The following is a 27,116-nucleotide window of genomic DNA, read 5'->3' on the forward strand; positions in this document are numbered from 1 at the left end:
CAGAAATAAAAATGTCAAATGATTCAACTGCAGTAGAACCAGACGGTTTTATCATAATGAGAATGACCTGATACTGACTACAACAGCTTTCTGATTCTGAGTTTCAACTAGCTTAAAAGTTAGGAAGTCACGTTTTTTATCAAGAAACTCTAATAACATTTAGTGTGTTATTAAACGTTTCAGTAATCTGAACAACAGAGCAGCTCCGTGTCAGAGACTTTCTGAATGCATAAATAGTAAATTTCTCAGCACACTTTTTATTGGTGCTCAGATGTGCTAAACTAAATTATCACCATTTAACTATAAAAATGGAAATAACCTTGTGTGTATTTATAATCATGTCAGTGGAATGACTTTGGAAATGTCTTTTCTTTTTCAAACATTGCATTTATTGCTTCCTTTCTGAATGTTGTTTGAATGGTAAAATCTAACGATGAATTTTATTATATTCTTAATTATAAAAGTGGTACCTTCAGTAATGACTAAGTTTAGCCTGAATGCCTAAGTACCTTATACAGCCTTTTAATATACTTGATGTACTCTAGATTACTGTGTGATCTCAGATTAAAGGTAATATGTTTGATTAGACATAGAATATTTCAAATTCACAGTGCAGTGGAAGTGTATGCATTAGGAAGCGCTTCCTGTTTGCTTGATTCATGGGGTGTACAGTACATGTAAATGAGCAAGGTGACTACCACCTTGTTTTATAATAAACATGTCAATGAGTACTCTTTTCTTTGCTAAAGTAACGGAAGCAGCAATATTTAATTTGAGTAAATATGTAGAGAAAAATGTGTATGTGTAGAGGTGGAATAATTCAGAGATTATAGGTTTATAATTGACAGAAAGAAGTTCCCTCAACTTTGACATTCTGGGTATACTGAAAAATAGGTGGACTGTATTTCCTTCTGTGTTCAATGCACTAACAGAATGTAAAGTTCCTCCAGCACTTATGAAAGGGAGCTATTGAAATTTTCTATTTGTTCTACATTAATAATTTTTTTTCATGATTTTTTGGAAAATCTTATTTCTTTCTATCTATTCTGTCTCTTCTGCTTTTTCACCCCCGTTTCACCTTACAGACCAACTTCTTACAAATTTCAAGATACGTGCATTTCATATAGGAAACAGGGAGATCTAGTAATGAAGGGGTAAGGGATATTCTTTATCAAGTATGTGTTTATTGAGGTAGTTTGTTTAAAACAAAGCTATTGTATTTTTCACTGGTGGTTGCGTAACTTTTTGGCATGATTCTGGTGTTATTATTTGGTTAATGATGCTCAGTTTTCTCCTCCAACATTTTTTTTTTCTCACTTACCAAAGGTCCTTGGAAAGCACTTAGATCGACTAAGCAAATACCATCTGGGCAGTGGAATAAATGCGTGTAAAATATTTAATTATGTGTAGGGCACATTTTGTTCTGAATAACAAAGACTTGTTGAATGAACTCTGTGTCCTGCAGCTTTTGTTCTTGGGGCTTCTTGAAGCTGAGGCAACCTGGAGAGAAACCTGAGGGGGTTTTGCGTGCTGGTCATAGACAAGTGCCCCTTTTGGGTTTTAGCCAATGGAAACCACAGCTGTCACTGATTAAATGGAACGTCTTCTCATTCTTAACATGTCACTGGTAACGTTTTTATCCTGTGTATGAAGTATTGAATTTTCTTTCACTAGCCAGTCTTGTTTTGAATGATATCAAGAGACGCTGTGTATATTGGAGAAGTGATTATTAGACTGTGGGTGCACTGCAGTGTAGTTAGTTCCATATTGCAATACAGAACCTCAGCTTCCTTTTTGACACTGAAATATTACTGTGTGAAGCGTTATACCCTGAAGAGCTGGTTTAAATATGAAGATTTTATTTATTTATTTATTTATTTTTCCAGAATGAAATGCTGTCAGAACTCTTTTGTATTTTTCCTACATTTAGGCTGGTTGAAGGTGATGGCAAGCTCAGGGAAGAAATAAAATGGAGAGAGAATCTCCCCATCCTTAATTTAAAAATGAAAACTATTACGTTCAGAAGAAAAAGATGAAAAAATTTGTCACATTGATATTAAGGGCAACAACTTGCGTTCTAAGAATTGAACACAGTTTATTAACTCACAGGTCTAAACTTTTGGGCTCTAATAACAGAATTTGTTGTGCAAGTCTTGTTAGCCCAGCTGAAAATTTTGGACTCCCAAGCTGATGATGGCTTGTTGTTGGATAACAATATAACAAATGTTCAGAATCAGAGGAGAAAAGAGAGCTGCAATGGCCAGTTAAGCTACCTGTGTATTTTAGTACTTCTTGTAATACACCGCTTTCAGGTCTCAATTAGCTCTTTCCAACCCATAGGAACTGTAATTTTCTTTTTTAATATGTTGCTGTCTTTCTACATTTTCTCTCGGTAGCATTTCTTGTTTTATCTAGTTATGCTGATAATGAGTAAATCTTATTATAGTGCTCATGTTGCTTCCGTTGTTAGTTCCTTCTAGTATTTCTTTCTGCAATAGAAGCTGCTGTTATGCACAGAACGTTCAGGTTCTTGCAGTGGCCTTGTGGCTTTCATCACTGCTCTGGCTGATCCCACTTTGTGCTAGGAGGATGCAGTAAATTCTCAGTTGTATTCTAGTTTTCCTTTTTTGAGGTCTGTGTGCATTTAGACTTTCCTTTTGCTTTCATGTAGCTTAATTATATTGACTTTTTCTTTTTTTTTTTTAATACCATTTGGCATATATTTTTTTTTCTTTCACCTCCCTCACACTTTCTGTTCAATATTATTCTTTTCTTCTATGCAATTGTTATCATATTGCTTCAATAGCACTAATATTTGTATTTCTATAGGCAAAGAAAAGGCCATGGAGGGGTTTAATTCCTGAGGGAAAAGGTTGTCTCGTATAGTCAACAGTCCAGGCCATTTCATGTTCAAATCTACTAATTTGACTATACTCTGTAAATGGAAATTTCAGAGTGGCTCAAAAAAGTGCCGCATTGGCACTGCATCCTGCAGTGGAAAATGGTCAGCTTTGCACTTGCTGCTGGTTGAATTTCACATCCTTTCTACTGATACCAGTTTGACTTGTACACTCTGGTATTTAAAAAAAAAGAAAGAAAAAAAAAGGCAGAAGTATTTTTAGGTGAAGATTTGTATTGTCATTCCTGAATTGTGTTAGGCTTAGTTTGGACTTGCATATTGAAGTGGTAACTATTAATAACTTTTCCAAGCACGTACTGTTGCACCTTTGCTGACTGAATTTGTAGTCTAGGTTGTAGCTCTAAGGCAATCCATCTCATGTAATATCTCAAGCTTGTAATTTTGTTTTGTTTTTGAAGGAAGCCAAACAGTATAATAGTAGTGGGTGCTGCCTACAAACTGGAAATATTTTTCAGGGGTTGCTGGGCAGTGTTATGGCTGTGGCCTTGGTGCTGGGTCCTGCTCCTGCTGCAGTGGGGGCCAGTTGCTGTTGGCAGCAGCCAGCATATCCTTCTTGGAGAGCTCTGTGCTGAGGGAAAGTGAAGCTCTCAGGGCTGAGACTTGAAGGGAGGTATGCTGTGCTGTGGCTCTGTGGGGATCACCTGGTGTGGGCTTTGTGAAGGGGAAGAACGCTACCAGGATGGATGCTGAGCAGCTGCACGCAGATTGGTGATGGCACAGAAAACATCAGTGATCCAGAGGTGGTATCTCCTGAAGGTTGTATCTCCTGAAGGTTGTATCTCCTGATGGTCCAGCTGTGATACTCGGATATCTTATTAGCATTGTTTGAGAGGTGAAGCTGGAAGTTTGAGGAAAGTTCAGACTTTGTGTTGGTGAAATGGGGGCTCTGTATAATGGCATGCAGAGCAAATCATATTTGTTCAGGTTATCAGCCAAACACCCAAACTTGGCCTCTCAGTCAGAGGAATTTTGTCTATATAATGGATCGAAATGTATTTGTAGATTTTCTTCTAAGAAACCAGTTCCTATTTGAAAGAGTGTAAATGGAAGTGACTTGAATTTGGGTATTAGGTGTACGTCAGTGGATAGCTTGGAACTTGGGTTTATATTTGTACCTCTTGAAGCAGTAAAACCGTAGCAGAGGCTCATAATTTCTAAAATGATAGATTGCTTTCCTTTTGTTCTCAAACACTTTGACTATTAATGAAGCAAATTGTGCTTGCTGGCTTCTACTCAGCTATTCTGGATGTAGAGTACTAATGTAAATCAGCAGTTTCTGCTTCTATAAATAGGCTTTGGTAGCAGCTGCAGAGCAAAACTGACAAGCTTCTGGTCATTTTTATTATTGCCATCCAGAAGTTGTTTGAATAGCTGTGAAAATGTCCTGTGGTGTGTGTGCTTGCTGTTGTGATATTTGCAGGCCGAGCAAATGAGTGGGAAGGGAGCAAGTTTAGATGCCAGCAGTATGCGAGCTGATGCAGAGAGTACAGTATTCCTCTGTTTGGGAGTCCCTAAACTCTTTTACATAAAATATGTGTTGCTCAGATAGCTGAAAGTGAGCAATTCTTAAATGCGGTTTGGAGACTGTACTTTTCTAAGGGCTTCGTGGCTGGATGTGAGCCATTAGAATCATCCTTGCTTGGAGACCATCATCATATTGTGCCCTGAGAAGTTGTCCCTCCCCTTCTGTAGTCCATAGGAGCTCCACTGCTGCTGTCCTCATGTTGGAAGCAGAATGGAAAGTGGTACTAGTGGGTCCAGCAAAGAAAAGGAGTGTTAGCAGACTGACCATTGCTGTGACTGGATGGACACAGGGGAGTTTGCAAAGTGTGTTGAGTATCTTTGGGCATTTGATTGAAGTCCTATGTTCATGTATGTGTTATGGTGCTGGTTTTAGTTTGTTTGTTTTTTTATTGAATTCTTGCTTTTGAGGATCTTAGTACAAGGTCTGATGAAATACTTTGTGCTACAAGAATGACTTTGCTATAATAAAGGTATGCTTGCTTTCTGTGCCACCCTAAATTATGTGCTGTCAAATGGCTCGTAGATTCAGCTTGTGCTGAAGCATACATAATTATTTAAATTTCACTCTTTAATAAAAGCATGTTTCTTGCATCTTGGTACTCATTCTGTATGAAGAACATATAAAGGAAAGGAAAATGTGGAAGAGTATTACAATGGTAGGTGGGTGTAGGGAGAACTTGTCACCTGCTACTGCTACAAAGTCACCAGCATCATTGGCCTGTAAGGAGGCTAAAGATGACTGAAGTGAAATTCACTGTATCTCTAACTGTAGCAAACCAGGAACTGAATTTTATTAGCCTCTTATTTGTGTGTTTTACCATTGGATTAAGCTGTATTCTTTATGCTGAGTTAGATTCTACTGATGTTAATTAATTCTAGGAGAAACGCTTTGAGGACTAGGCTTTTAGCTCATGAGTTCTAATGGTATTTTGAAATGAAATGTGTTCTTATATACAGATATCCTCTGGTTTGACAGCCTACATTTTTAAAGTGCTCTTCTATTGGAATCATGGGTTGTACTGATTCTTTGCAGAAGAAAATATGAAGTGAAAATGATCAAAACATTCAGGAAAACAAGAACACAAAGCAGAGACAGATAGAATAGTAGTAATTAATTCACAGTGACTGAGTGCTTCCATTCTTAATGGTCATCTGTGGCAATAGAGGGGTCAGTATAATTGAGAGAGATGAGGAATATGTACGAAGTTTAAAAGGGAGCCTGAATTCTGTAGTAGCAACATTGTCTTGTCTCATTGGATAAACAAACCAAATCACAACTACAAGGAGCATTAAGTATTTTGAAGTACTTTAAAAATTGTTTATGAAAGTGTGATATAAGAAGTTGTGCTTTAAAATATTAGAATGTTTCTAGAAAAGATCAGCATGTTGTATACTCTCCTAATTTCTTTTATAAAATACTGAAACTGTTAAAATACAAAGTTAATGTCTTTTGTTTAGTGGAAAAAAACATACAGGAGGAAAAACTCTTGTGTACGGTTAGTTTGAATTCTGTAATTCAGTGTCCTTTAAAGAGAGGCAAAATGAGTTAATTCCATGAGTGTTTGTGTGAGAGACTTACTGAATAAACCTTTTATTTCTGCTTTCAGTCAGCAGATAAGCAGCGAGCCCTAGAAGAAACCAAAGCCTACACAACCCAGTCATTAGCAAGCGTAGCCTATCTGATCAACACTTTGGCCAACAATGTTCTCCAAATGCTGGATATCCAGGCATCCCAACTTCGACGCATGGAATCTTCTATCAACCATATTTCACAAGTGAGACTTTCAGATTTTGTTTTCGTTGTTGTTCTCTGTTCTTAAAATTGTACAGCAAGTAAAACTCTCCGTATGCAACTTACCTGACACTTTGTGAGTAAGAAAAATGGATAGATTTAAAGTGGTGGGATGTTCTTCTCTTAATACTAACTCTGGGAGTGGGTGTCTGTGATTTTTATGTTTGTGGTACTGTGAATATTTTACGTAGAATAGGAGATTAAATGTAGCTGAGGCCAGTTTATTGTTTGGAGATGGGTTTGTTCTGTGTATTAATGAAAAGCACAGGTAAACAGCTAATAGAAAATTCAGAAAATTATGTTTAGGGACGGATTAACCTTTCCAATTCTTAGTTATGACTTCCTGTGTGCGATATTGAATAGCTATAGGTTCTTTTTTTTAAAAAAAAGAAAAAGAAAAAAAAAAGAAAAAAAAAAGAAGGGAAAACAATACTTATCATCTTTTCCCTTTACCTGTTGCTGACACACTAGTGGCATCTGATGGCAAAAGTACATGTGGCTTTTCATAATTTGTAATGAAGTAAACAGGCGGCAAAGTTAATGTCCCGGATTTGTGTGTGGCTTCAAAACACCTGTCATTGCAGTTTTACTGAGCAGCAATAAAATGGCTTACTGTTATTAAGAAGCCATGTATGGCCACCAAACTGATGAGGTAGTTTTGATGACAAGAATAAGCTGAGCAGTTATAGGTTTGTTGGAAGTTTACATGCCCATCGTGGTTTAAAAAGAGAAAGCTAGAAAAACAATACAAAACTTTCTGTTCTACCACTGTAGAGTTACTTGGTTTCCTTAATGAACTGTAGAAAAATACTCAACAGATGAGTAAAGTGTGTTTTTATCAGTAGGTCAATGAGAGTGGATGGATGCAATCTATTCATAATTAAGAAAATATTGCAGCTGGCTGCCATGTTCCTTTATGGTTACTTTTCCTCCACCTGAGATTCATCTTCTCTCTTGTGAATAATCACTCTTATAGTTCTCCAAAAGTTGAAACTGTCCATAAGGTGGATTGAGATCTGTTAACTTGCTTGTGCTGAAAGGGTTGCTAAACTGATGGAGAGCTAGACCAGTAAATTTTTGTGCTGTCTTAGTGAGCTGAATTGATTTACTGAGAGGTCAGATGAATTCCAAGCAGAGGCAAAGAAAGGGGCAGCCTGCGTTTTCCCTTCCAGTGGTGGTTTTTGTTTTTTTGTTGTCTTTCTTTACTCCAGAAAATGTCACAAGTTATTCTGCATGCTTGTGTGTATGTGGGCTATGTATATGCTGTGTCTGTCTGTGCTGTGTATTTCTTTTTGAATGTCAGAAAGAAGTTCTTTATAGAGAGAGTGGTGAGGTGCTGGCATAGGCTGCCCGGAGAGGCTGTGGATGCTCCATCCCTGGAGGTATTCAAGACCAGGTTGGATGGGGCCCTGGGCAGCCTGGTCTAGTAGCAGATCTGGAGGTTGATGGCCCTGCCTCTGGCAGTGGGTTGAAAATTTGGTGATCCTTGGGATCCATTCCAACCCAAGCCATTCTGTGATTTGGATGTGTGTATATTCTTCTGTGTGTGTGTGTATGTGTGTGTGTGTGGTAGCTGTGCCTGTGTGTATTTATTCGGTTCTTAAGAGGCTAGTGTCAGCTGACAGGTATTTTGGTTGTTTGAGAGCCCAGCATGGAATACAGAATAAACTACTTGAACCTCAGGCCTCACTGGATTTTCTGTTTTATAGATACGTGAAGTACATTTGTCACACAGTTTCTGTAAAGCAATTCTGGGGAGAAGTTCTTGGCATTTTTAACTTTTTCCTGAATTTTATGCAGGTTGAGATGTTAAATTGCATTGTTTTTGTCTCTTGTACAAATGGATGGTTTCTAAAAATGGAATGCTAAGTTATCAGTACCTGATACCTGGTACTAGTAATTTTTAACAGCTGAGCCTCACAGGCTGCATTTGTACAGCCAAGAAAAATTAAAATTTTCTGTTTTTCTCTTTTTTCTTTTTTAAAAATATTTCTTTGTAGAATTGAAAACAGAAGGATGTTCTTGTTTCCCTTTTTGTTTGTTTGCTGTATCATCCATATATAGGATGCTCCCCAGGTCTTCATGGAAGAAGTGATATCGGAAGAACAGACACTTATATGAAGTGTGCTGGTCCTAGAAACTTGAGACTGAATTGTAGTTAATGCCCTCAGAAATGGGCCCATCTGATGATACTGATGTTGTGTTATATTCTCTCTTAATGTCAGTAGTTACTTTTCTGTAGAGAGTTGATTTTAGTCACAGTTGCTGTGTAATACATAATTTCAGTTCAGTAACTTTGACTATACTTCTGGAACAAGTCAAACCTGTGGAAGATTTCTTCCATCTTTTTTTGTTGTTGTTTGTCAAGTGACATTAAACACTTCATGGTATAATAATACCTCTTGGCCAAATTATCATTCTCTCTGACTTGAAATGATGTCAGTAACGCAGAGCAGTAACTACCATCTGCTCACATTTGGCAGTGTGTTACTGCAGTAATACTCTGGTCAGTACAAAGTGAATTTTCAATTTAGAAAACACTAGTTCAAGTTCTAATATCTAATTGTGTAGCCCTGCTTTTGATTCTCATTCAAAATCCCACATGTGCTCCAAAGAGAGGACCAGAACTGTTTGGCTTTTAATAAAAAAAAAACAACCAACAAACCAAGAAGCAAACAAACAAAAAACTTTTTCAAAAGTGCTTGTTTTGCTTAAATGTAGCTCAAACTCAGAGTCATAATAACTTCAGAAGATTAAGTATTCTAGTTCTCCATTCATACATGTTATGCAAATTTATGTCACTTTCTGTATTTCCTTCTAAATGTCAAATTAATCGAAGAACTGAAACTGATGACCATTTGTGGATGTTCAAATTGCATATAGGTCCTCAGTAAGGAAATAATTTTAATGAAAGTGGTTAAACCCTGTTAGTCTAAAATTTAGATTACTTTGTTTTGGTCTGAAGGCTGATGAATCTACCTGTTCTTAGTTGCTTTCTTGATCTTTGTCCAGTAATAGATAACATGCATTGTTTTATGTTTGAATAATTTCAGTCCTAAATGGAGATAGCCTGTATAAATATTCACGAGCAGTGAATGGAACACAGACTGAGCTCTTTAGTAGTCAGCACATGATGCTCGGTCGAACTGCAGCAGTGTGCGTGAGCTGGGTGATCTCTGTGTGGAAGTTCCCTTGGACCTTCCACTGAGCTGTCGGTGAAGGCTGCTAACTGTTTTCAGTTGTCTTTTTCTTGTGAATTATAGAAATTGCCAGACTTTTCTAAAAATGGCAAATTCTAAGAATAGCCAAACTTTTCTGAAAATGGCAACGCAGGTCTAATTTTGCACAATAGATACTACCAGTTAATTGGGTAGGTAGCTCTTCAGCATCTTAGTATCATTATGACCTCTTACTGTACAGAATACGTTTAAATTATGTTGAAGCAACAAAGATGTCACATTTCTGATGTCAGCTTTTCATTTTAAAGTGGTAGTCCAGTTTTTAAGCTAGTTTAAAATAAGATAGTTTTATAATAAATAAGCTATATTAAAAAAAAAACAAAACTCCACCAAACAATTTAGTATCATTGTGCTTAAGCAACCTTTTCTCATACGATGCTTTTAAAGGGAATTTTTAAAGCCCAAACAGGCTGACAATAAATTGATAACTGAAAATAAGAATGTTTTGAGTAGAGGAAGAATTGAAGGCTGTGGAAACATTTGTTTCTGAAAGTTGACATCAGGTTGGGCTTTCCAAGTGCTAACTTAATATTCTGGGAAGTTTCATTCACAGGTAAAATATATTTCAGAACTCTGAGCTCAGTGACTGTGTTAATTAACTAATGTTAATTTTGTTTTTCTCCTTAAGCCAGTGATTGCCTTTGACAGATATTATGGAAGGTATTTGAAAGGATGGTAGTGATGAGTCTAACCTCTAATGAACTTTCTATTATGTAAATGCTCTTATTATGTAAATGCATTTGCCCAATACTTTTTTGAGTGTTGGGGAAAAAATGCAGAACACAGTCAGGAGTTAGAAATTTTTTTATCAGCCAATAATATTTTAAGTTATGCAAGAACAGAGTATATCCCGTCTGCTGCTCTTGCCAGACTTCACGAGTTTAGTGTTCTGCTAATCCAGCTATAACCTCCGGCAATGAAATACACTTTATTTGTCGTTCTTGGAGATTTTTCTGAAGAGAGTCATTTGAAATTGTTGCTTCTTAGTAGAAGTTTCTGTATCAGTGAATAAATGTTCTTTTGACATTCCTTTGCCTCACTTGTGGGATTTATGCTAGTACTGGAGACAGTAATTACCTGTGCTGAAGATAAATATTTTGATTTTCTTTAGTAGCAGGTTAATGTTTGTTCCTTTTTCTACTAATGAATTAGTTTAATGTTCTTTTCTGCTATTGCACAAATGTCTGAAGATCTTATAACTCCAGTAGTCAACTAATCAAAAAAATGAAATTTTTGGAAAACCTTCCAACACAATACAGTTTGGGGCGTGTTCGCCTTGAAGTGAATGCTGCTTTAATGAGCTTAGTCATCCCATTGCTGCTAAAAATAAAGGAGGTGTTCTGAACTGTAATGCAAGAGAACCCCTGTTAGACAAACTTCATGTTCTAATCAGATTTTATGCTTTTTGTTGTTTGTTACTGAAGTCATGCCTCACTTATCATGGTAGTCCTTAAGGAAACTGTAAGTAATGTAGGAAAAAGGAAATGTACTTACAATTCCTACTTAATTATTAATAAATTCTCTTATAATTCATGGAAACAAGTTTCCACAGTGCTAAGATGCTGTCTCTACAGTAACACCTGCATTAAATATCTTCATTCACCTCTGTTTGTAGATAATTGTGTAACAGAATACTAAAAGTGAATGATTGAGTTTGCAGAAGTGATACACTTGAAACGCAGACAAAGTAAGAAAAACTTAACCAGTGCTGCGCTAAATTGCTTTCTCTGAAAGCCAAAGCTCCAAGGACGTAGTGTCTAAGGTAGAAATAACGGTTTGATTGAGAGCCGCAGACTGTGATGTAGCAGTACATTTGAAACATCATATAGCAATTGAGAGGCAGTTGCTCTGGCAGCTGGGTTTGTTTAACCTTTCAGCAAATGGGATCAGAGGCCTATGAGACCAATATAAAATGTTTCTGCACTTCTCTAGTGTTATGTCTAGATCACAGATAAAGTCTGGGACAGCAGTAGAGAACTGAATTCTGTGATATTAAACATGAAGCTGTTTTCCAAGTTGTTACTGATGCATGCAGTTAGATTATAAAAACCAACACAAACAAAGCAGACAAAACAGTTTGTGCTAAGTCCCCAGAAGCTGAGGCGAGTTTTTTGTAGACTACCTCTTGGGTATTATGGTGATGTGAACCACTCCTGCTAACCTGTAAAAGTGAAGGTTTGGTACAGGGTAGGGATTAAAATGTGTTGGAAGATGAAATACTGGAGTTTATTCTGATGCAACATGGTACTTTTTTGGTGTGTTGGATTGGAACATGTGTATGTGCTCTGTTTGCTCTGGTGCTTGAACAACTGTAAGTACTGTATGAGACATGAAGAATCTGTCTCACACTGTTGCTCTGGGGGTGGTATCTAGATCTGGTCATCCCAGGAAATTTCAGAAAGGACTTCAGCAAAATTAATTTTGGAGCTGCTTAATTCTTAAATTAAGCTTGCACAAACTGTGAGTTTCTGCAAAGTTTCACATGTGACCAGATTTGGGTGGGTTTTTCAGGGTGATGGAGGACATATCCTAGGTAGTTTAACTACCCTAATAGATTTCAAATTGTTACCCAATGAATTTGAGCTTTCCAAAGAGGATTTCCAACACATTTCAACACTGAATAATCAATCTTATCTGGTAGCTTTGTTTGAAGAAATAGTGTGCAGCTTTGGTAGAAGCTTTGTTGCTCAAGGCAGGTGATACTAGAAGTGACAGAAAGGGACACGACAGAGCTGTATTAGTTGTTTCAGTTTAGCTAAGGTGCAAGATGTTGAAAAAATGTTGCTGGGAAATAATAGGCAATCTTGATAGATTGTAATTTAAACTTGCACGTTATGCCCTGAGCATTTGGGGAAATTCTTCTCTAGAAAGAGTTTAAAGAAGCAGCTTTTAGGAAGTGTTGTTTGTTTGTTTGTTTTGGTGGGAGTTTTGTGTGTTTGTTTTGTTTGCTTGCTTTTGTTTGTGTTTGTGAGTTTTTTTTGTCATTCCTTTGTTTTATGTTTTAGAATTATTTTCAAAGGTAATACAGATATACAAGATCTTTTTTACTGCTTCTGGTATCCTTGGCTCAAGCAGAAGTGTAGAACATTGTAGCCAACCCTGCTGTTCCAGTTCCTGCCCACAGAAAAACAAAATTCAGAAAATTTTGTAATGAAAATAATTTCTCCTTTGTACCTGTTCCTTTGTATTTGCTACAGTGTGTTTGTGTTGGCTACAGAAATTCTCTCTGGTACCATTCATGATATCAAAAAATTTTACAAATGATTAACAATCTTAATGATGGTAATTTTGAGTGTTTTCTCACTTTAACCTGTAGCTAAAATGTTCACATCTCTGTGAAGTTTTTTGCAGGCAAAGTTATTTTGTCAACAAATGATGATGATTATTATTTCTTTTTTTCTAATGCTGCATGTAAGTCTGTGCACCTTGACTTAAGAGGGTCATTTTTCTCCCTGCAAGAAATGGGTTGGGGTTTTTTTTGTTGTTTTTGTTTTTGTTTTTTGTTTTTTTGATAATGTTCTCTTTTTCCTTCTCCTATTAAAATAAATTAAATTCAAGTACATGTTTTCAAAGAATGAATTTTCAGTAGGGCCTTGTTTCTGAGGTGGATATTCTCCTGTGGTACTCATGGTGTGATGTTTCTGTTTTGGGAGGGATGGCTTTTCTGTGCTAGTCTTACCCATTCTAAATGAAGGCACTTGGCTTAACGACCTAAAATTTCACCATTACTTTTTGATGATGAGTTTGTATTGACTGAATTACCTTGTCTGATATGTATGAGAGAAGCTGTATTCAGTCGTATTGCTACCAGTGCTAGCTTAGCAACTCTCTTACTATGAGAAAAGCAGCTTACAGTTTGTTTTTCAGGTTGTATAAGTTCAGGTTTGGGAGGATATCCTTATGCTTCATCTCACTGGACGGTATTTCAAAGACCAGCTGAGGAAACAGTTGTAGAATGAAGAAAGATAATTAATAGAATTGTATAAATCAGTGTCAGTAAATTCATAGGAAATAACAATGGGAAAAAAAGATATTTTGCTCAATTGCTAAGAATGAGAGTATTAGAAAACCCAAAGAACTTGTGGCTGTTAGTGTAGGCTTGGAGGTGACAAGTTCAATAGTAAATCAAACAAAGGTGATGTAAGCAAGTACATGTAGTGATATGTTTAGCACAGTATCAAAACGTTGGAACTGATTTAGCTAGTGTTTTTTTCTGTCTACTGACTCTGTATTCAAATGCATACCACTGTTAGTAAATACACTGCGTCTTTTGTAGACGGTGGACATTCACAAAGAGAAAGTTGCTAGAAGAGAAATTGGTATCTTGACTACAAACAAAAACACCTCAAGAACTCACAAAATCATTGCACCAGCTAACTTGGAGCGACCAGTTCGCTACATCAGGAAACCTATTGATTATACAATTCTAGATGATATTGGACATGGAGTGAAGGTAGGTGATATTGTTAAAACAGCCAAACTGCAAATACTTTGTCTATGTATCTTTACAAAATAACTTGATGTTTTTCATGGTAATATACCAGTTTCTCCTTGCCTGGCCAGTGTGTCTATAGGTGTAAGAGGAGTGCTGCAAGGCTGCAGTTACTCTTTCCCCTTCCCTTTCTCCTTGAACCTTTCAACTCACTGAATCCTGTTTCTGAAGATATTTGGGACTATAGATTTCAGCTTTTTCAATGCTTCTCAAAGTGTTCTTGTGTGATGCTGCTCTTACCATTTGAGTAGGTTGTCAGGATATACCTGAGTAATGAAAGGCTAATGATCATCTCTCACCTTTCTCTCTGAATTAGCAACACAAAGCATGATCCACCTTTAATTGCCCTGGGTTTACTTGGAAGCTCATCTGATGAAAGCATTTGCATAAGAAGTATTAGTTGCTCTCTTCTCTAACTTCTGTCAACCTGTTGTACTCACGTCTTGTAATGTGCTTTGTTGAAGTGAGCTCTCTACTACTTTTTTGCTACACAGGGTTTCAGAATATGAATAGTGCTGCCAGGCTCAAAGCCAACTGACCCTAGTCTTTTAAGACTGGGATAAGTGAATTTCAGGGTAAAGATCAGAATAAGACACAATTGGTGGCTGTTCTGTGCAAGTATTAGAGCAGTGCATGCAACAGCAGTCGTGTCAAGTGTGTGGTTAGATGTATATGGAGTTTTTTCTAAGCATTTCCTGAATGCAAGCAGAGTCTTAGCAGGCATGTCACTGTCTCATTGTTAAATTGTGCTGCCAGGAAAGCAAATACGGAAATGAGAATACTGACAGAGTTAAAGTTCTAGGAGAAGAAAGGTAAATAACACAAAGCTGTGTCATTTTTACATGACAAACTTACGAATCTATAACCCTCTAAGTGAGCAGTACAGTAAGGTGCTTCTTCCAATCAAATACACCAGAATTTCTTTATGCTTGATACCTACCTGCATTGGGTTGTCTGTGATATTTAGTTTGAACTGTCAGCTTGGATTTAGGTTACAGCAAGTTGTTTAGCCGGACTTTAAAAATTCAAATTCTTAACAGTCCCCTTTATGTATTTGTTCAGAGCAATTTTACTTGAGTTTTCTTTACATCCTGTTAGTCAACAGAAAGGATTTATCTCTATTTCTTACCAAAACATTTAGCTTCAGTTTGTGCCCTTAATCAGATTTTCAGCAGACAAGTAACTGTTTAGAAAAAAAAATATGAACAAAGAAAGAAAGAAAACCAAACCAACCCCTGCAATATCAGCAATAGTGACCATTTTATCTAGGAAGTCATTATAATTCTTGAGTTTAAAATCTACTACCAATTCAAATTTTGAATGTCTGTGAGTCAACAGAACTCTTTCTGGATATTGTTCTTGATAATATGTTTATTATCACATTAATGAAATTATTTTAGAACTCATGAAAAAACAATTAATTGTTCTACAACACAATGTTACTTCCCACTGGCTTCAAACTCTTATAATCATTATTCTACTTTCCCCAATATAGCAGAATCATACCCATGGTGATGCAGTGGCTGATGAGTCAAATATGTATTTGCATTAGTTTGTTCTTCTTGTGGTATGCTTGAAAGAGCATCCAAATGTACTGTTTGCAATGTACTATGTTTATCTAGAAAAAAATGTGAAAAGCCTTAGAGAGGCATTGTGTGCTTTGTGAAACATTAAGCAAACATTAATATTAAGATCCACAAATCAGTCCCAATTGATCCAATTCTGTGTTCAGTGCTGAAGAAAGAACCACTCTCTTGCTGATAGGGAGAAGATGGCCAGTTGTGTTTGTCAGGCTGTTGGTTTTGTTCTGCTTGAGTAACTGCAGAATAGTTTAGTAGATCTGCTGCTGGACAACAAAGAGAAAAAAGATGAGAGTTAGGAACTTTGAATTTACTTTTTTTTATAGCTGTTTCTTGATTATTATTTTTTTCCCTTAAAATGAGTACTTGACAAGTTACTGAATGATTAGTGTTGAAGTTCTAGTTATTATTAGTCCTCTGTCTACTTTTCTGCTGTAGGGCTTTCTCTCTAGCACTGGGGCTCAAAGTTACTTATTATCAAAACAAAGGAAAAAGCAATGTAGCATGCATTCATTGTGGTCCCTGAAAGTGATGGCAAACTTGGCTGAGAATAATTAAGGGGAAAGAGGGGAGCATCCTTGGCCAAGAAATCTAGCATGCCATGTTGAACTAAATAGTTTAACCAGTTTATTAACCAGCTATATCACTTTTGGAAATTCAAAACGTTGGTGGGTACCTTCTTTGAGAAAAGGTACTTCACAGTATGGTGGGAGAGAATTTAAATGCTGCTATACCATTTTAAGTGGTCCCTCCTCATCTTGATTCCCCAGCTCTACAATGCTGCAAAAATACAATTTGCTCTATTCTTTTTGAGTGTTTCCTGGGTTACAGAATCTTCTGCTTTTCCCTCTGTGAGGTTTTCTAGTCGGGAGGATGGAAAACAAAAAAGTTTGATCCATTTGAAATGGTTTGTAATTGTATTAAGGTACTGTAATTACCAAGCAGTATTGCTGAGGAAAAGGTCACCCCTCCTGGACCCTTTTGTGTGACTGACAATCTTTCTGGCCACTACTGGGATGCCTGGCTTTTCTGTGAAGCAGTGACTTTTTTGGTTAATATCACCATGGAACTTTGAACTTGAAGGCTGCTTGCTAGTAAATCAGCTTATGCTTTCTTTGCTACGTTAGATTCTTATGAGCTAAGTGAAGGAAGGAGAGTAGTCCCAGCTGTTGAAGTTCTTCCATATTTTACATTTGGTGTTATAAGAAATTTAAGAAATGTGATGTACAGCGTGTTTAGATCTGCTGAACTGAACACAGGTCAAAAGACATTCAAATGGGAGGACTGCTTTCACTGATACTTTTGTTATGGGGAAGGACAACATTTGGTATTATGACAGTGAGATATTGTGACTTCATGCCAAAAACCTAGCACTTAAGCTTTGAAATGTTTCGCTGTTGACTAATGCCTTAATGCTAAATTTAGGAAAAGGTACAGGGCATGATGATTTACTCTTGGTCTTTGTTCAAGAGATTTCTCATTGGACCAGATTAAGAGTTAACTAATAGCATTGTTTAGGATAGGGCATGTATTAGCTTAATATTTAGAGACTTTTGTTTCAGCTGGTTGTGAATATACTAATGCAGGTAACTGAGCAGTTGAGCTCAGGGTATTGATAAGTCCGTTCTTTGACAGCTCCATAAAATTGATATCTGTAGTTAATCCATCAAGGTCCTATTTTCCATTCTGAGGTATGGTGACTTACAGTTAGTACTGTAAGAACTTGAATAAACAGTGTACTGACAATTGGGATTTAATTTTGAAGTGTTAATCAGAGGACTTTGTGATCAATGTATATTGAAAGTTTCAGCTTGAAAATCTTTTATTCATGACACATTCTGCTTTAGCCACTCTTTCTATGATCTACTGATACATTATTTTGTTAATGCTGAATGCTTAACTTTTTTCTTTCTTTTTCCTTTCTCTTCATATCCTGAAGTTCCAACTAACCTTTCAATGCTTTTTTTCCTTACCTCTTTTATTTGCTCCATTTATGCATTAAGTGGTTGCTTAGATTTAAGGTAAGAAATCCCAGGGCTGGATTCCCATTCTTATTCTTCCAAGACTATTACACACGGGGAGTTGGTTATGTGAATGTTACTGATTGTTTAAAACAACGTTACTCTCTTTCTTGTGTGTCAGATAATCTGTTGAATGATTTCATTGCAGATAAATGTTTTGTGATGGAAATTGATGTATTTGTGGAAGGAAGCTAGCAGTTCATATTGAAAGTTTTGTGGCAAAATATTGGCGATCTTAAATGTATCTACCAGATCATTTAAAGAGGAGGAATATTGTGCTAACTTTGCATTTAAAAATAAATACAATGACTACCTAGCAGCTGGACATGAGCCTCCCCCTGTGTAATATTCTTTTTATCCTATATGCGGTATGAAATATTATTTGATTGGGATGTTTCAGCATAAGATTGCTCCAATAAGGAGGCTCTGATGTTGTATAAAATAATAGTAATAATTGAAATCTGTACATATTTTTTAAAGTTGCAGTATCCTTAATTTTTTAGAAACTGGTAACAGTATTTAAATATGAAGAGCCACTCAGTGACTGAGCAATTTATTTGGTAGGCTACTAATTGGCTAATGGGTCAGAAATTTAGACATTTTGGAGTATGGCAAGTTCTTGAGGATCTCAGAGATACTCAAATGTTGGTGGTGTTAGTGGCTGCAGAACTAACAACAAAAAGCCTCAAAGTTTGACCAGAATTTAATGAAGTTGCATGATCCAGCATTGGAATACATTAAGCAGTAAATAGGCTATAGCCTTTATGGAGCATTTTGGTATTCTTGTCTTCCTGAAGTGCATCTGGTTTGGGCATTTGGGTTAGAAAGAACAAAATTTCTTAATTGGCAGCCATGGTTTTAAAGAGGGAACTGCATTTGAAAGTGTAGAATGCTAAGGCATCACATGGAAAATATTAATTAAATGAAGTTCCAAACTGATGTGAAATGTTTTTCATTACTAAGTATTTTCTGTGACTAGAAAGCTAAAAGAAAACCTTGCACATTCCTGTATCCTAATGATGCCCCTGTGGAGTTGGCCAGCTAGTATTTGTGGTAAGGTATTGCTGTGTATGTAGCACGTCTGATTACAATGGACACTTTTTAATAAATGAGATTTCTCATGGGTGTAAGGTATAGTATTGTATTTCAAGCCGCAGAGTGTTTAAATGCTATTTGAGAGTTATAAAATAGAGCTCCTCCCTGTGTGTTTCTGTCTATGCGTATGAAATGGATACTTCTGCTGCTGAACATGCCTAGATGATGCTTTTAGAAAAGGAATGGACCAACGGTCAATTTCCTTTGTTGCTTTCTGCAGTTGTGGTTATGAACCAGTAATGACCATCCTGAAAAGAGTAATCATAGATTATGCATGAACTGCCATGTCTGTGTATTGCTTGTAGAGGTGGAAAAATCTCTTCTGCTTTTCAGATTTTTAAAAATTATTTTTATGAGTTTAGAATGAAAATGGCATTATTTGTTATAACACCAGCTGAGATGTTTATCCATTTTATTGGAGTGAACCTGATCGTAAGTTCTATTTGGCAGTTAAAATATGTCAGTTATCTCTTCATTGCCAAAACCGTGAGGGTTTAAAAAGAACCCCATGAATGGACATGTGTTACACTTTAGGAGTCCCCATTGTTGCAGCATGTCAGCCTGAAAGGAGAAAACTGAAAGAAGGCCACTAACTGTAGTTCCACATGGATATGAATTTTCCTTCACTTGAGAAATTTCTTAGTAGATTCTTGTATTGCATTTATTTTTCATAGCTGCAAAGAAACCTTAGTCTTGGCTGAGAGTTCCAGCATTGAACTGACTGACGAGGCAAACTGTGCTTCTGTCTCCATAGCTTACTTTTAAATTGGACATTTTTAAGAAAACTACAGCTACAAGTCAGAAGAGTATCTGTTCCATCTCTTGTCAGCAGATCAATGTAGAACAGCATTGTTGAAGACTTTCTGTACTTACTGGACTCGATTCTTCAATTACTTTATGTCAGTGAACGCAGTATAAGCAGGTGAACTCTCTTGCTGAAGCTTTTACTAGTGGTCGTTAGCTAAGACAAGGTTGAAATACAGACTTTCCTACAGCTTAATTAGATTTCCAGATTAACTACTCAAGTAGCTGAGCCTAAACTGGCAAGGAGTTTACTCTGAGGGAGCAGATGACAGGCAAAAAAAATAAAATAAAATAGTCCTCTCTGGTGCTTTCACAAGATGAAGTGAGGCGTGGGAAGTATTTGTTCAGCATTAGGTGGTTTTTGCTCAGGAAGGCTGGATAGCTGCTCGGAGCTTCTGAATGTGATCTGTGGAACGTCACTACAGCGACACTTTGTTAGATTTGCCAAATCTTCTGCTGACCTGAAAGATCCAGAAAATTTGGTTTGACAGGGAAGCACCCCTTAGAAATTTTTGGGCAGAGTCCAACTTTGTGTTTAATTCTTCGTGAGTTTTAGAATATACACTCTTCAGTCTTTTTGAGGGAAATTGCTTGATCTTGGTAATGAATCTAACAACAAGATGCTTGGCTGAAAAGTGAACGTGTTCTGGATTTGTAGTGAAGTTTTTTTAAATCTCTGCAGACAAAAAGTTAAGTGCCTTAAAGCTCTGTAAGTAAATGATATGTTGGTTCAAATATTTGGAACAGGTCTGTCTGACCAACTATATATCTCTGCACTTCTTGTTCAGGCAGTAGTGCCTTTTTTTGAACAGAATGGTCTGTATCAGTCCCTTTGGACCTGTTTTTCTTTAAAGTTTGTTTTACTGCTGTTACTGTGGAGCTGAGTCTCAGGGCATCCTCCAGGATGTGTTATTAGTAAGGATCTGCTTGTTTTAGGTTGTTCATGTGCTTTCTTCCTCAGCAAAGCATCACATTCTAGCTCCAGTACTGCCAGAGTTACAGTTCTGGTCCTTAGACCTTCTTGGCCTGCTGCATGCTATTGCATGGGGGTTTTTTGTTTTTGTTCTGTTTTGCTTTAAAATGCTTCTGTAAGGTACCCAGTCAAAGAAATGCTTATCTGAGAGTACTTGTGTCCTCTCCTTAGAATTATTTGGAGTCCTTCCATGTAATTTCAATGGGTGATGTTTTCTGCTTTTTTGCCTCTATGGAAAAAGGCAAAATGTCAGAAAAAACCCTCCATCCATTCTGTGTAGACTATGTGCAGTGCTGCTCTGAGTTCTCAGGGTTTTCTTTCATCTTCTACCACAATCAGCTGTTGGTTTTTTTTCCGTACGCTTTGTGCCCAGGTCCTTATTGCCTCTCTAGATCTTTTCTTGTTTTTAGCACAAAAATGAGCTGCTTTGTGAGTTTGGTTGCAGGCTCTGTTTTGCCATGCAGTTTCCTAAAAGAATTTGCAAGCCCTTAGATACAAACCAACCACAGATCTGTGGAGACCTGCAGTTACACAAACCACCAACAGGCAGATGCGTTCCTTTGTTTTTCCCCTCCAGTTAAACCAGTGCAGCTGGATACATAAAGCTATGTGGAACCATTGGAAATGCCATCAGAACAGCTTTAGTTCTGTCTAGAAAGCTCCAGCTTACTTGGAAATTCCAACTGATTTTGACTGGAAAACTGACTTTTGATAATTGGCAGCAACTGTAAATGAGATCATGAGTTCTCGTGCTTGCTTTGGATTGTAGAATCCAAAGGGGTGCTTGAGGATGAGGATTTTTCTCAAACTATATTTGGAGCCATATATAACCATATATGCAAAATAGGAAAGGTAGTAACAACAGAGTAAAGATTTGTAAGGGTCAGGGGGTTATTAATAGCTTTATTAATTATTTTTCTTTTTGCCTCAGACAAAAAGGGGAAAAGTTGGAAATCTTGCAGTGTTTGTGTCTCAACAGAAGTTATCCCTAGTACAGTTCTAAATTTCATTCTTTTTATTTTCTCAAGGTAGCCTTTTAGTGTCTTGCATAATAGCATTTCCAGAGAAAGGGGATTTTAATCAGATGGAATTGCCTAACTCTCAGTAGCTAGTCTTCAAGTAATCAGTCCTGGCAGATTTGAAGACAGTCCTGTAAACTTTGTTTTCTCAGCTTTTCAGTTTCAATGGTGAAAAGTCATTTCAAAGAGCCTGAAACTGAGCTTGCTGTCAGTGCATTTCCCCATCTTTCAGCGTAGTCTTTCTGAAGAACAGTGTCTTTGTGCCTGAAATTCCCTGTCTAACAAAGAGTCTCTTTTTCTTCAGCCATGTTTTCTGAAGCTTTCTTCCTTTCCTGTGCCAGGGATATCTTTGTTAGTAGTAATAACAAAAGCAACTGTCAGTAACTGGAATTGTACATCCATCAGACAAGTATTGCTGCTGCCGACTGTTGGCTGCGCAGTGTCACTTTGGTCTCTTTCCCATTTCACTGTAGCACAGTGGAAGACTAACATTTCACTTTTTTTTCTTGTATATGAGTAATATTCTTGAAATTAGTGTTACATATGTGGGATGTTCTGTTAACTGTAAAGAGATAGCTGGTGCTGGCATCATGTAGGGTGAAGCCAGAGAGTGACCAGCTGAAACACCTGCAGAGACTGCTGGGATGCACATGAGTTGGGCTGCTGGCTGTCATCTAAAGACACCCACAAGCCAAATTCTGTTGTGCATAACAGGATCTTTGAAAAAACTGTAATGAATGATGTTGCATGACTGTTTTTTTTTTTTTCGTTGTTGTTGTTTTGTTTTGTTCTTGGACATCTCAAATAGGTGAGTGAAACAGCTGTCTGTAGCGAAAGAGAAAATACAAGGGCTGCTGCAACTTTAAAAAAAAATTAAAAAATTTAAAAAAATTGTGCTATCTATTAATATTCCGTGTATAGAATAAAATATTCTTCATTTTACACTTTCCATCTTCCCTTCAAGTAATTGTAGTTCAGTGCTTACCTCATCCCTCACTTGAATTAACTTTAGAATTCTTGTTGCTTGGAGTTGGCTTAAAGGACTTTATGATGTTGTTTAAAGTACTTTTTTTCTTAAATTGACATTGGAAAGCACTTTTGCACAACTAAGACCAAATGTTTGGTTTTGTATCTGACATACAAAACAAAAGAAGTCACCAAGCTTGCAGTGCTTGGTTTTCTTTTCCTCCCAGGAAATTTAAATTGTGATAGCAGTGGGGCTCTCTAGAGTTAGAAAATCAAATTTAAGTGTTAAAATACTGAATGTGTTGCTCTTTATGCTGTCTCAGTATTTATAAGTTTAAGCAAGTGAGCATTGCTAGTAGTTTAAGTGCATTGTTATGGACAAATTATGAAGGAATAATTTGCTTTTTAATAAGATTTACAAATATTCATAATTTGTCAATCACTGTGTTTTTGTTGTTTTGTTTTGTTTTTTAATTGGTCATTATACAGGATTTACAGTTTGGAAACTAGAAAAACTGTGAAATTAAACGTAACAGGAGCAAAAGAAAAAGACACAAGCGTACTTACTTGAATTTGCTGAAAGTGTCTGTATCCAAGCAGTAGTCTGAGCATTTGTAGATCAAAAGCTGTTTAACAGAGACTTTTAAGAAGGCCTTACAGATTCCTGTAAGGGTGAATGCACTGAAAGAATTGTGCTTGGCTGACAGCATGCAGGTAAACAAAATGCCCACTGATGGTATTTGTTTATGATACCTGGATTGAGCAGTCAGCCAGGAATGCAGATTATTTATTTTTCTAGAGGTTATAGTATATTATTTTACATAGAAGTTTCTTTGTTAGTAATTAAACCTGAAAAGGGGTGACCACAGTCATGTCACACTACTGCTAATAATTTTTCTCCCCATACGTTTATTTATCAGTTTGTAGAGATTAATTTGCTACAGATCCGATGGGGGAAAAATGTATATCTGTATTTTTCTCTATATAGCTTTCTTTATAATTTTAAGTGTGTATTAATAATATTTATAATAAATAGTATATTAAATAAGATAGTACTGTGAAAATGTTAAAACATTAATGAAACACATTTGGAGATTATGTTGTCTTTTGTGCATTTTCTATTAAGTATATTAAATTGTGTCCTATTAGATAAGCTTTAGTAGTTTCAAAGAGTACTGGAAATGTACCACCAAATAGGCTAACATGAACTAACTGCCTTTCTTCTGAAGGGTTGTCTGGGAGGTTTAAGCAAGTCAGATACAGTGCCTGTATTGTCACTGATTTAATGTTTGTGATAGCCTAAAGGCAAATTCACTCTTGGTATGTATCATTTTTGAAAACTATGTGTAATAAAGAGTCCTTTGAGCACAACTCTTGACTTTTAGCAGAGTGGAAGTTACATACAGAATGCATGGCCTCTCAGTTGATCTTTTGTTTGTTTAAACCTTCCCTTACTTGGAGTTAATTGCTGAAGGCATCTTTCCTCCTGGATGCTGAGCTTAGAGAAGGCCATTTCTCTCCTCGTTCTCATGCAGGTCAGCACACAGAATATGAAGATGGGTGGGTTGCCACGTACAACACCACCCACTCAGAAGCCACCAAGTCCACCAATGTCAGGAAAAGGAACTATTGGGTAAGTGCAGTTGCCAAGCATATGAACGACTTAGGTGAACAGGAACAAAAGATGAGTGTGGTGTGGTGTGTTCTGTTTGCCTGGTTTTGCTTTAGCCATCCACAAAGAATCACAGATGATAACATCAGCATCTTCTTATAGTGGTCACATCGCTGATTCCATACTGTTGAATGCATTTCTGCCAGAAGATAATGGGCATCATCAGCCTTTCCCAACAGCAACCTTTTCGTGTCATTGCAAAACACATCTACATGCTTTAAAGAAGAATAATCAGCTGTGTGGCTTTGACAGGTGGTGCTAAACAGATGGAAAATTAGTACATGACACTGTTGATTTGTGCTGTGTAAGAAATGTAATTCCTTTTAAGACTGTGAACTTGGATTGGACTCAACTTTTACAGGCAGAGTCCTTAGGAGACTTGCTGTAAGTAGGAGCAATGCTGCTTGCTAATAAGTGATTACGTTGTGTATGTACAGACTACAGTGCTTTACCTTTAAAATAAGATACAGATTACTTTTAAAACAAGAATGGAACGTGAAGCTGAGTTTATGAGCAGGAAAACATTGAAAATAGAAATACATAAAGAACATTCTTAAATGTTTTTGTCATCCTCCAAAGTAGATATTGAAAACTTACAGAGTAACATTTTTAACTCTTGATACTGATTAGTATGTAGCTAACTTCTTAAAGAACAAAAAATGGCTCTGTCAGTATAATCTAATTTGCTTCTTTAATATGCTTGTTCTTGTGTAGGCGTCACTCTCCGTACCGTACGTTGGAACCAGTACGTCCTCCAGTGGTCCCAAATGACTACGTGCCCAGCCCCACGCGCAACATGGCTCCCTCACAGCAGAGCCCTGTTAGAACAGCATCTGTGAACCAGAGGAATCGCACATACAGGTATTCAGCATAGTCCGGGACAGAGCATGGCTAGTGTTACGTCAGTGTATGGGTAAAAATGCTTCAATTTGAAATCCATTTTCACCTTGACAATGGAGCTTTTACTAATTCATGATATTGACTGGCAATGCCATTTGGCAAGGCAAAAATGTGCTCTAATTAAACTGGAGTAGTGAGTTGTGTTAACATTGTTCACTTAATTCTGTGGTTACCTTGATTTTTAATATTACAATGTAGTGATAGCACTTCTGTGCAAGCTCTCTAGGACTAGGTGAAAAAGCTTCTGCTGTAGTCAAAATGAAGAGGACTTCTTGGAAAAGTTAGATTTCTATAGCTTTATATCATTGTTTCTTTTTTCTTGTTTCCTGTTACTACTCTGAAATAGCAAATTGCTTTCTGAGGCATTTATGTTTCAGCATGCAGAGCAGCACATTCATTTCTTGGGTTACTTTGGTTTCTTACAGCAGCAGTGGGAGTAGTGGAGGAAGCCACCCAAGTAGTCGGAGCAGTAGTCGCGAGAACAGTGGAAGTGGCAGTGTGGGGGTTCCTATTGCTGTTCCCACGCCATCTCCTCCCAGTGTCTATCCAGGTAAATGGAAACTTGCTGTTCCTCTTCCTGTTTCAACATTACCTTTAAAATTTGCAGACTTGAGGAGGAAGCCCCATGAGGAACCTCAGAATTCATTTTCCAGAAGCATGCAGTCATTGAAAATTGCTTGCTATTGGTAGTGTTAATTTGAATAGAGTAATGTTTTTTCTGAGAGTGTCTGAGGTACTTCAGAGTTCATTTTATGCGTTACTTGATTTACGAATGCTTTTTGCCTGGCTGCCTGCATGAAACCAGGTAGAACACAGTATCTTTTTTGGTGGGCAGGGAGAAATTGATGCTTTTTCATTGACTGTTCATGCAGATCTATAGCAGCTTGCTTTTAGACAATTGGATTAAAAGAGAGGCAGGCAGAGAGTAAATCCTTAATACACAGTGCAAGCCTAGCTGAATTGTCATAAAAAAGTGCTCGTTTACTGTAACTACACCTGTCTTCCCAGAAATAGGAAGTGATGTTAGTGCTCCTTGTTCAGCACTTTCGGTGAAAAAGAGCATATAGTTTTGGCTTGCAGTGTGATCTGAAATACATGATGTTTTTGAACCAAAGAAGCACTTTTGGCTTTCTTCTTCTGTATATTTGTACAAAAACTCAATGCAGCTATGCTACAGATTGCAGCCTAAATAACAAAGATTAAAGACATCTTTCAAAAGTAATGGCTCTCACTGGAAGGTTCTAGGTTGTTACCTTCAGACCTGGAAAGAAGCAGCAGGTTTGCTTGACCCTCATGAAACTGTCTACGTAAGAATGAGTCTTTCTTTAGTAGCTTCATTTTTCCCTCATCTCCTTGTGCATTCTAAAATACTATGCATCTAGTAAGTAGCTAACACTGAATAGTCAAAGGCTTTCTCTAATCCTTGCTAACATATCTCCCTATTAACGCCACCTCTTCCTCCTCTCTTCACTTAGCCCCCGCTGGCTCATCTGGCACTTCTCCCCTTCCTTCTACCTCTGCTCCTGCCCCCACCCCTCCTGCTCCAGCCCCTTCCTCCTCTACCCCAGATGCTGCTGCTGCTGCAGGAGCCCAGCCCCTTGCTGATGGCTTCACCTCTCCAACTCCCCCTGCTGTTTCTTCCACGGCCTCTACAGGTGAGTGTCTGCTCCCTTGTGTGGGCAGATGGGCCCAGATGTGATCACGGTCTGAGGCTTTACAGAGCAAATTTTCAAGGAGTTGCTTCAATTGGTAACTCCTGAAAAACAGGTCTTTGAGTATGATTTCATTTATCCCAGCCATTCAAGTGGTTTATAACGTTCTCTTCTCCCCAGATGATTATCTGTATATTTCAGGAACAGCAACAAGATATTTAGCATTGTGTTTTTCTGTGAATAAGAGCAAACAGTTTGTACATGTTGTGTTGCTTGACAGCTGGAGTGCAAAGTGATATTTTTTGCAGGTTTATAAATGAGAACTTCTTATAAATTCAGTTATTATAATAAGTTTCATAAAATGGATAAATGAAAGTGATTTTCTTTCACTTTGTGGCATATGTACCTTTGCATTTTCTTTTTTGTATGTGTGATTAGTGATGATTACAGGCAGTTGGAGGAGTCTG

At 37.2% G+C, this 27,116-nt stretch overlaps 1 protein-coding gene across 13 annotated transcripts in view; it reads left to right on the plus strand.

Moving 5' to 3' along the window:
• ABI2 (abl interactor 2) overlaps nucleotides 1-27,116 on the plus strand; it is a 53,677-nt gene that overhangs the window by 15,627 nt on the left and 10,934 nt on the right. For 2 of the 13 annotated variants that reach the window (XM_015868311.3, XM_015868315.3), the window contains exons 2-8: nucleotides 6,052-6,219; nucleotides 13,752-13,928; nucleotides 17,551-17,568; nucleotides 23,961-24,058; nucleotides 24,812-24,958; nucleotides 25,423-25,547; nucleotides 26,473-26,652. In XM_015868311.3, coding sequence (XP_015723797.2) covers nucleotides 6,052-6,219; nucleotides 13,752-13,928; nucleotides 17,551-17,568; nucleotides 23,961-24,058; nucleotides 24,812-24,958; nucleotides 25,423-25,547; nucleotides 26,473-26,652 — 913 coding nt within the window. The remainder of the gene's footprint in view (nucleotides 1-6,051; nucleotides 6,220-13,751; nucleotides 13,929-17,550; nucleotides 17,569-23,960; nucleotides 24,059-24,811; nucleotides 24,959-25,422; nucleotides 25,548-26,472; nucleotides 26,653-27,116) is intronic. The other 11 variants (XM_015868314.3, XM_015868316.3, XM_015868319.3 and 8 more) reach the window with 8 other exon arrangements.

The sequence above is a fragment of the Coturnix japonica genome, chromosome 7 (genome assembly GCF_054131305.1).
Source record: "Coturnix japonica strain WE chromosome 7, WE-NBRP24, whole genome shotgun sequence".
NCBI classification, from domain to species: Eukaryota; Metazoa; Chordata; class Aves; order Galliformes; family Phasianidae; genus Coturnix; species Coturnix japonica.